Source organism: Pteropus vampyrus, unplaced genomic scaffold, assembly GCF_000151845.1.
Source record: "Pteropus vampyrus isolate Shadow unplaced genomic scaffold, Pvam_2.0 Scaffold617, whole genome shotgun sequence".
NCBI lineage: Eukaryota > Metazoa > Chordata > Mammalia > Chiroptera > Pteropodidae > Pteropus > Pteropus vampyrus.
The window spans coordinates 170,749-181,289 of NW_011889398.1; the positions used below are offsets into that span (position 1 = coordinate 170,749).

The window sequence follows — 10,541 nt, forward strand, 5'->3', positions numbered from 1 at the left end:
AAATTTGGTTGCTGTTACCAGAATATCTAGATTTGCAGTTTGCAGTAACCCTGTGCAGTATTTTGTTCTGCGTCCACTTGGCCCACTCTCGGCTCTAGCCATTGTCTTGGCTCTGGATCATCAACACAGCGAGTCATTGATTTTAGTCATCTTTATGATAACTTGTCTCATCATGTCTCGCCATGATAGAATTTCTTGGTTTTGTTATTATTGTAATATTAGAAAGTATCAAAGGAGATGTGGCAAGAACACAGTTTTGCAAAACCAGGAACACTTGTAGAAATGTTTTAGCCCTCAGCTATTAAATTAGTGGTTAACCTATTTGGCAGTCTAACTGTATCCACAAATTGGGTTTGAGTTTTCCCCTGCAGATGGGACTCCCACATACCCTATTTATCAGGCTAATTTTTTTTCTCACTCCAGAATTGCTCCTTGTCCCTGACAAAGACAAGCAGCTTTAACATTTGGTGAGAAAATGGAGCTTTCTAGTCTTGCATTCCAGAATCGGTTAATTCAAGAAGGAAGTACTTTTTCATGTTTACACGAATTTAGTAGAATCTTGTTGCAGCAGCTTATTTTTGCTTCTATAAAAGCAGCGGTCCTTTTTCATTGGCCTTTTTTTTTCTACAGTAAATGCTCATAAGGTCTTTACCGTCTGTAAGTATATTCAAAAATTTGAATTTTAGCCATAAGCGTAATGGTCCACAAAGTAGATAAAATAGAGCCTCTTGAAAGCTTAAGTTTTTCTGCTCAACTCATCTATGTATAGAAGTGATGATTTCCAGAAATACTATATGTGAAAAAATTTTGTTTATCTCTCTAATAAAATAAGATGGAAATTGGTTAGGTTCTCAAGGTGTCCTTGTGTATCTATATACAGCATGAACTGGCTGCTGTTTCCTAATGTTGCCTGTCTGCATTAATTAATGCTTGTGGTTGCTATGGTGAATCACAGAGCACAGGAAGATGTGTACAAAGAATTGAACTTGCGTATTCTACTTAGCTTCAACCATCATAAAAATGTTTTGCTATATATTTTACCATTGACCTCATCAGAACATCTACTTTTAAAATTCACCAGAGAAAGGAATGAAAAGGAAAAATGTCAGGGATTTTCTTTTTTCATCGATGTTCTCAAGCCAGCTCGAATAAGTAGTAGGAGGCTCAGGAAAACATTTATTAATGTTTTCATAACCAAATGTGGCATCATCATCTTTGTTAGGTACACAGTTGAGTTGAGCTTTAAGAGCCTACCCCTGTCGCTAGGTTCTGTCCTTACAGTAATATAACACCCACAGTTACCATCCGTGACATTTTCTTCCCCCTCCAGTAACACAAAAATGCTCTGGCACCCTGAAATTACCAGACTGAAGGACAGCGTTCTCTGGCTACCCCAGAAACCCGCTTGACTTTATTTCTTCCTAGTTCTTGTCTTTCTTTCCCATAACAGTCAGATGTACTCCCGAGGCAGGTGATGGGCAGAGGGCAGCTATGGAGAAGCAACGTCATTTCCAGGGTGATCCTTATTAGTCTGCTCAGCTGCTGCTTAAATTGACTCACCAGATCAGGAGCTCAGAACAAAAGTGTTACTGTCTGGTTCCTCTCCTCGGTCACTGTACCCTGGCAGGGAAGAAACTTCCCTCCCTTCTTAATGAGATGATCTGTGTGATGATCTGTGTGATGATCTGTGAGTAGTTTCTCAAGATAAACTGTATAACAGGTCTCAAGCTTAAGTTGTCCCTCACGTAAAAAGCACTGCATGTGGAATCTTACTGTAAAAAATACTCATTTTCTGAAAATATAATTTCATTTGAGTTTTGAGGATTTTATTATTCTCGAACATTTTAACTGATTTTTTTGTTTTTGTTTTTGTTTGTTTTTGGTTTTGGTTTTTTCCTGTTTTATACCTAGGCTGACCCCTACATGGTTATACATAGACCAAACTATTGGTAGAGTGTCCTCTATCTCCTTGGTGGCACATTCTTGTACCATTGGATTTCTTCCCCCCACAGAACTCATTCTTTACATCCTTTAATGAATATCAAACCACAGTGTGTTTTTGTCTTAAGTAAGTGTTGCTTTCTTCTCATTCTTAAATATCTATACCTCGTCACCAAAACCAAGAAATTCAGAGTTATCATGGACTCTTCCTGTATGCTCATCTTCCACACTTAATCACTGACCGAACAGTGAAGAGTCTACATTTTTTGTCTTCTGTATCCAGTCCCTCCTCTTTACTCCTGGTATTTCTTTAGTTTGTCTTTCATTATATCTTCCCACAAGTGTTTAACAGTAGTAGCCTTTTGTCCTCCAGTTTTTCCCACCAGCAACCTCCAGTTCATCGTAACAAAGCTGCCAAAATTATCCTTCAAAAAAGCAAATCTGGTCATGGTAACCTGTTAAAACCCTTCGGTGATTCCACCGTGGCCTGTAAGATTCACGGCCTTCTGTCGTCTGGCTTCTGTTTACTTCTCCCTCTCTTTCTTTCACTATGTCCCCAACTTACAATCTTCGCTCCAGCCATAAAAGAAGAGTTAGGATGACTCCAAAGTTTTTATCCTAAGCAGTTGAAAGAGTAGAGTGACCATCAACTAAGATGAGGAAAGCTATATGTGGAACAAGCCTGGGTGAGAAGATAGGGACTCGAACATGTTGAATTGAGAAATATATTAAATATCCAAGTAGAAATGTCAAGTGGACAGATATTTAAGTCTGGCATTTAGAAGAGTGGTCTGGACTGGAGATGGAGATTTGGAAGTCATCAGCAGATAGGTATTCAGTTGACCCTTGAACGATGTGAGGGTTAGGGCTGGCTCCAACCCCACCCAGTCAGAACTCTGTGTTTAATTTTTGTTTCCCCAAAAACCTAACTAAATAGCTTTCCTGATAACACAGACAGTCAATTAACACAGATTTTGTTACATGTATTATATATACTGTATTCTTACAATAAAGTAACTGAGAGAAAAAAATGTTATTAAGAAAATCATAAAGATGAGAAAATACATTTACAATATTCATTGAAAAATATCTGCACATACGTGGACTTGCGCAGTTTAAACCTGTATTGTTCACGGATCAACTATATTTAAAACCACAATGTGCGAGATCATCTAAGGAAGGGCTATTCAATAAAACTTCCTACAATGATGGAAATGTGCTATATCTGTGCTATCTAGTACATAGAGCCACATGTGACTGTTAGCACTTGAAATGTGGCTAGTTCTCCTGAGGGACTGAATTTTTAAATGTTATTTTAATTAACTTAAGTAGCCATATGTGGCTTGTGGCTACTACACTGACCAGAGCAGATCTAGGGAGTACGTGTAGATCAAGAAGAAAGGAGGACCAATGCCTGGGCTCTGGGCACTCCACTACCAAGAGGTCAGGGAGGTGAGGTGACACTGAGAAATAGCAACGAACAAAGTAGGAAGAAAACCACAAATGTGATGTCCTTTGGAAACCAAGTGAAGAAAGAATATCGAAGAAGAGCAAGCGATCAACTTACTCAGTTTAGAAGGAACAGAAGCCTTGATAAGGACATGGTGCTAAGAATGTGGAGAAATAGGATGTAGAGAAATAGACATTTTCCTGAATTGCTGGTGGAGTGACATCTGTGGAGCAACTTGGTGATATCTACCAATATATCCAAGATAAGCGTCAGAAGCAGAACAGTGTACATAAAATGCTTCTGTGTGTGTATACATGTGTGTATATTTACATACACATATATATACACGAATGTAGGTAATATCTCCAAAAGGATACATATGAGACGAGAAATAACGTTTACCTCTAGGGAGAAGCTGGGGTACAAGTGGATGGAGGAAACTTACTTTTTTACAGTATACCCTTCTGTATTTTATACCATGCCCAAACGTTTATCTAGTCAAAAACAGTATATTTTAAAATAACAAAAAAATGTTTGTAGAATATAAGATGGTATGTAACTCTTAAAGCATTGTGGTGCTAAATACATTGTTTCGGGTGGGTAGTCTTGAATGAAACTTATTGTCTTAAAAAGTAAATTTAGTGTTTCAGAGGCATGATTTTTAAGTTCCAGGTTCCATAGAAATGTCATAATTGACTCTACCTAATTAATTGCAAAATACCACATCTTCTGCATTGGGAGCCTTTCGTTGGGTATCTCTGCAATTCAGAGATTATGTGAACCTTTTTAATAGACGCAATATCTGATTCTGTTTCCAAGAAGTCCAACAAGAACACGTATTCTCTCAGTTAATTCCTTCAAGGTGTTTTAGAAGAGAGACAAACAGAAAGGAAATGTAGGAGTTTTTTCATGATTTACACATAAGCATATCTATCTCTTAATTAAAGATGTTTCTATTTAGTTTTGTGCTGTAACCTCCAAAACAGATGATTCTGCTTAATGTAGTTTTAAATAATGTCCAATAAGCGATTTAACAAAACTAATTGCCTACTAAGTAATTGTATCTTCTCTTGATGGCATGAGAAAAAGAAAAACAAAGCAAAGTTTAACAATTTTGAAAAAAAATATGACCTGCTTCTTGTTGATATCTACAAAAAAAGCTAATAGGAGGACCTGTCACTTTTGTTATGAAGCCATTTTGATAAAGATTGAAACACAGTTAAACTACACAGTGTCACCCAAATGAGGCTGGTGACTGAGCTGATGCGTCAGCATGTCCTGTATCAAAATGACATTCATGGGTTTGTTGTTTGTTTCTATGTTTTATCTTGGTTTTTCTTGGTTTATCAAAGGATTCAAGAACAAAGATTTTAAAAAGAGGTGGAGTTCCTAGAAGCATCATTAGTTTCTGTGCTCCATTCTTTATTACACTCAAAATACTAAATGTCTCTAGTTCCTTGTTATGGGATATCCAAATATATCAGGACTTTGAGGTCCCTGGACAGCAGCCATTGTAATGACACTGTACTAAATATTTGACAAAGGGCTCATACATGAAAAGAGATGTGTAGTACAAGCATAAATTACTGCTGTGTTGATTTCATGTCCCAGTGAAGTACTCTGCAGCATCTTGAATATAAAAGAATATTTCTACATTTGGTTCCAGCAAACGCTATTGTGCTATTCTGAAATCCACAGCACAGAAATTATGAGACATCCGCTCATAAACAGAAAGCAAATCACTATTCAGCATTTCCTGCTCTGTTTCCTGCCAATTTCAGATAATTAAAAACTTTTTTTAAACCTTTTATTCTGTTCTGCTTTAATTATGCTTCCACCACCAAAAAAGAAAGATTTAGACATTAAAACTATATATAACAGTAACAAGTCTTTGCCTTTTGCCCCCTTATCCTATGATATTAAATGTCTTCATTATTGCAGACCTCAGGATATCATTGTGTTTGTCATTGGAGGAGCCACCTATGAAGAAGCTCTCACGGTTTATAACCTGAACCGGGCCACTCCTGGAGTGAGGACTGTCCTGGGAGGAACCACAGTGCACAACACGGAAAGGTAAGGGAGAGCGTTCAGTCCTGCGTCTTTGTCCCCCTCCCCAGAGAGTGAAGCTTAAGTTCCCTTTATGTAGGAAAAGTAAGGTCAATGCTGACCAAATTGCTGAAGACCAAAATACACCGTTTCATAGAATAATTTAGTTTGTGTGAGACAAAGGATCTCTACTCCATGAGTTTCACTTAGTTAGGTCAGGGACTCGAAGAATGAGGACCCGCCTGCACTGTTAACAATTTACGATTCCTGTGTTCTGAGAAGGAGAAATCTAACTGCCACAGACTGGCACTTTGCAAATACCTAAACGTAATGGCACTGAGTTCTGTGAGTTTTTGTTGATTAATTACATTCATTCAATAGGTATTTAGTAAAAAGAATACAAAGACGAATAAGATAAAGATCCTACCTCAAATAAGTCATTGTCTCTGTTAGGAAAGATAGAACAAAAATAAATAAATAAATAAGGAAATAAGTACCTGGAGAGTCAGATAAAAGAGCCACGGATTCTCGGAGTGGCTAAGAGAAAAGAGCAAATGTTTCAGGGAGAAGATCGTGTGTAAGTTGAGCCTTGGGTAGAAAATGGGCATACAGAGGAAGAGCACATTCTAGGCAGACTTAACCACATATGAACTGTTATGGAAAGCTGTAGGCAATATATATAGAAAAAGAACAGCCAACAGTCAACTAACTGGAATGCGTGTGATAAGTGAAACGGCTAATTGGATGCCATAATTGCAGAAGGCCTTCAATTCCAGGCTGCGGAATTTCTGCTCTCTTCTGAAGAAAACAAGGAATAATTGAAAGCATTTAAGCAATAAAATTACAAGAGGATCACAGTATTTAGGAAGTTAATCTGGAAGCTGAAGGTAGGAAAGACAGAGGAGGAGTGGACTAGAGAACCATGCGTGATAACCGAATTCACTGTTTCGGGCCCCTGCGAGATCCATGCTGAGCCATGCATACATAGGTACATTGGGAGTCACTGGAGGTGTTTGTGTCTTTTTCAATTTGTAGTATTATTTGGCTTTTTAACATAATTTTTCCTCTTTATTATGGAACTAATATATACTCATTCTGAAAATTCTTTAATTCAGAAAGGATAAAAACCAAAAAATTCTCCTATAATCTAAGTACAGTTGTTACATTTTGATCTTTTCAGACCTTTTTACCTAAGACTGTGCAAACATTTAAATGAGTGTATGCGCATAGATCTCACTGTACATTCTGTTTTACAACCTGCATTTTGTAGTCTATTATGTAAACATCTCTTAGTGTTAAATATAGAGTCTCATTCATTAAGCAAATGTTAATTGAAGGGTAAGACTGCCTGGGTTTGAAATCCTGACTTTCATTCTTACTATTTTTGTGAATTTAGGCAAATTACTTAACCTCTTTGTTGGTTTCCGGAGCTCACTGGCTATTTATATATTTTTTTTATCAATTGCCAGTTCATAGTCTTTGCCCATTTTGTAATTGTGGTATTCCTTTTTTTTCCCTAATGATTTTTAAGAATTATATCTATGTAATTTAGAATATCGGTCTATGAGCATGCCACCCTTAACATGCCCAATCGCGTCTGATCTCGGAAGCTAAGCAGGGTCGGGTCTGGTTAGTACTTGGATGGGAGACCACATAAGAAGAACAGGTGCTGTGGGCATTAAAAAAAAAAAAAAGAATATTGACCATTTATTCTATAATATACAAATTCTTTTCCTCTATTTGATGTTTTTGTTTTATATTAGTGTTTTGTTGTATAAAAACTATTTTCTGCTTTTATGTAGTCAAAGCTACTGGTGATTTCTGCCTTTGGTGTCATGCTTAGAAAGATTATATAAATACTAACAATCATTTTTTCTGTTATTTTTAGGACTTTAGATATCTAAAGTTATATCTTTAGATATATTATCTCTAAAGTTATATCTTTATACTCTATCAAAATTTTATTTAGATGTAAACTGTGCCATAGTTTCCTTTTATAACTTTAACAAAAATATTATGTATACATACATACCCCATTACATACAGAAAATAAGCAGACAGCTCAATGAAATATCACAAAGTGAATACATCTGTGTAATCACCACGCAGATCAAGTAATAGAACACTGCCGGCACATCCAGAAGCCTCCCATATGCCCCCTTGTCACAAGTAATCACTATCATGACTTCTGTTACAGATTAGTTTTACCTGTCTGTAAAAGATACTTGTTGAATGAATAAAGAAACAGAAATTAAAATTAATCTATTTCTACCTTTCTCACAAATAACAAAGGGATCTCAGAATGACCCTTAGAAGGATTTCTTTTTTTTTTTTTTTATGGTGACATTGGTTAACGAAATTCAATAAGTTTCAGCTGTACCCTTTAACAGTAAGGCATGTGTATATTTACACTGTGTGTTCACCTCCCATAGTTAGATTTCTTTCTGTCACCACATATTTGACCCACGCGTAAGTGATATCATGTGATTTTCAACTTTTAGAAGGATTTCTAATCACTTTCCTCCCAACTTTCAAGCTATCATTGTCTGGCATTTTGGCTTCACCTTGTTTTTATAATCCCCAAATTAATCATTATTATTTTCAGTAGTCACATTTGTTTAGATTTACCCACATATTTGTTCATTTTTCCCCCTCTTTCATCCTGGCCCTTTTTTCTGATCTTTCTTATTACTAAAGAACATTCTTTTCTTATATATAATGAACCTTATTTACTTTATTTACTTTCTTATTACTAAAGAACATTCTTTTCTTATATATAATGAACCTTATTTACTTTATTTTACTTATTTTTAACTTTATTTTTTAATTACAAGTGATATACACTATTATATTAGTTTGGGGTGTACAACATAGTGATCAGACATTTATATAACTTACAAAGCAATCACTCCGGTAAGTCTAGTACCCATCTGATACCATACATAGTTATTACAATATTATTGACTATATTCTCTATACTGTATTTTAGATTCCTGGGACTATTTTTATAACTGGCAATTTGTACATCTTAATCTCTTCCCCATTTTCATCCATCCCCTCGACCCCCTTCCCATCTGCCAACCATCAATTTATAAAGAACATTCTTTAGTAGTTCTTTCAATTACTGGTCAACTTGATGTTTTTATCTAAAAATATCTTAATTTAGCTAATTTTAGAATTCCAGATTGATAGATTTTTCTCACCACTTAAAAGTCAGAAGACAATGCAATACTATTTTTAATTGTTGCTTTTAAGAAGTCTTCTCTCGATATAATTGTTTTTCATTTGTATGCAAAGTTTTCTTTTATATTTTTAGGATTATCCTTTTGTCTTTGATGGTCTTATTTTAGTATTGTGTATCTAAATATGGATTTACTTTTATTTATGCTATTTGGTATGAAAATTCATGCTTGGCATAACTTCAGGAAATTTTCCAGTCATTTCTTTGAATATTGCCTTTTTTACATTTCCTCCGTTCTCTCCTTCTAGAATGCTTATAAGTTATATGTTAGGCCTTCAACTGTTCTTTATACTTTTAACCTCTCTTTTATATTATCCATGCTACCTTCATGCTGCCTTCTATGTAATTTTTTTCAGATCAGTATTCTAGTTCAATAATTCTCTCTTCAGCTACGTCTAATCTGTTTAATTTGTCCATTCCATTTTCAATTTCAAAAATTGTACTTACATGTGTTCTGTAATTTTGGATTATGAGTTATCTTAAACAAGGTTTTATCTATGGGATTCATGAGGGGTGAAAGTTGAAGATATATCTCTTCTGCATAATTTTCCTTTCATTTAGAGCAGGTACCCAAAGAGTATTATCAGTTTAGAACTACTTTTTAATGTTAATTTCTGTACTAAAGGGTTCCTGAACCATGCAGAGTCAGTATCATTTTATTTTCAAGTTTCCTTGTTATCTCCCTGGGCAGACAGAAGACTTTTTGTTTGTTAGTATACCTGTTCAGTGAGCACCTTTACATTATGCAGGAGTCTCCATTCTAATTCCCTTTCTTACTGAGGCCTAAGCCTCCTGACCCGCTTGTCAAATACAGTGCCGTTGTCAAATACGTAGCTTGTCAAATACAATGCCGTTGTCAAATATGTAGCTTGTCAAATACAATGCCGTTGTTTGTGAACATTGGCACATATGTATGGAGTAATCACAGCATCAGTTTACACTTATCAACCTAAGTTTTGGTCCCCTTTTTGTAATGGCTCTTAGAGACTTCCCTTCCTTTCTGAAGAGGTTAATCATTCACTTAAAAGGATGTTTGTGATTTTTTTTAATCCAGCATTTCTGTGTTTTATTGCAAGAGGATTTTCACCTTATCTAGTCTGCCTTAATTCCAGAAATGGAAGTGTCAGTGTGGTTAGGATCTTGGGAGTGTATAAAATGACATTACGTGAACTTTAAAGTTATCTTGTAGTTGGGAGTATAATATGCTGATTTAGAAGCTACTATCTCAGAGTGGGAAATGCCTATTGCAAGATATTTCTGGGATACAGTTCACTTGATTTCCCTGATCTCTTACATAACATCTGAAATCACTGCAGATTTATTCTGCAGTCACATCCCAGCACCACCACTTACAGTTTATGAATTGGGGGCAAGATACCTAATGCAATAGATAGAAGGGTCAAAATTGGCCTCCTGCATTCTAGAAAATTACATGAACCCTACTCTCTCATATGGCAGTTTTAACTGCCTTCATCCTGGGATATCTTCTATTTCTAAAGTACAGTGCATCGAGATTGCCTTTTCTGTGAACCGAAACAAAACGTTAGTTGTAGACAAAACCAAAAAATAAAGAACAGAAAATTATTTCCTTCCCTCTCTGGTATATCTCCTGAAATGAATGTAATTTTGGGAGAGAGACTAGGGCCTGCATATAAGTAAGCTCCCTCTTAAGCCAGAAGATATATATCTCTTGGAGTAAAAGGAAATATACATAGTCGAATCTGAAATTCAATTTGCTATTCAGTTTTAATTTAAGCTGCTCTTTTTTAAGTATCTTATTTCTTTAAAACAGTTCTTTTGTTGACAATATTTTTCCGTGATTCAAGCACTGGTCACAATGAAGCAGAGTTCTACAGGCCACCT

The 10,541-nt window shown here is 35.7% G+C and overlaps 1 protein-coding gene and 1 pseudogene across 3 annotated transcripts in view; both read left to right on the forward strand.

Moving 5' to 3' along the window:
- Nucleotides 1-10,541, forward strand: part of VPS45 (vacuolar protein sorting 45 homolog) — a 49,918-nt gene that overhangs the window by 25,715 nt on the left and 13,662 nt on the right. For all 3 annotated transcript variants that reach the window (XM_011384684.2, XM_023525720.1, XM_023525719.1), the window contains one exon: nt 5,333-5,464. In XM_011384684.2, the coding sequence (XP_011382986.1) occupies nt 5,333-5,464 (132 nt within the window). The remainder of the gene's footprint in view (nt 1-5,332; nt 5,465-10,541) is intronic.
- On the forward strand, nt 6,997-7,115 carry LOC111733683 (annotated as a pseudogene).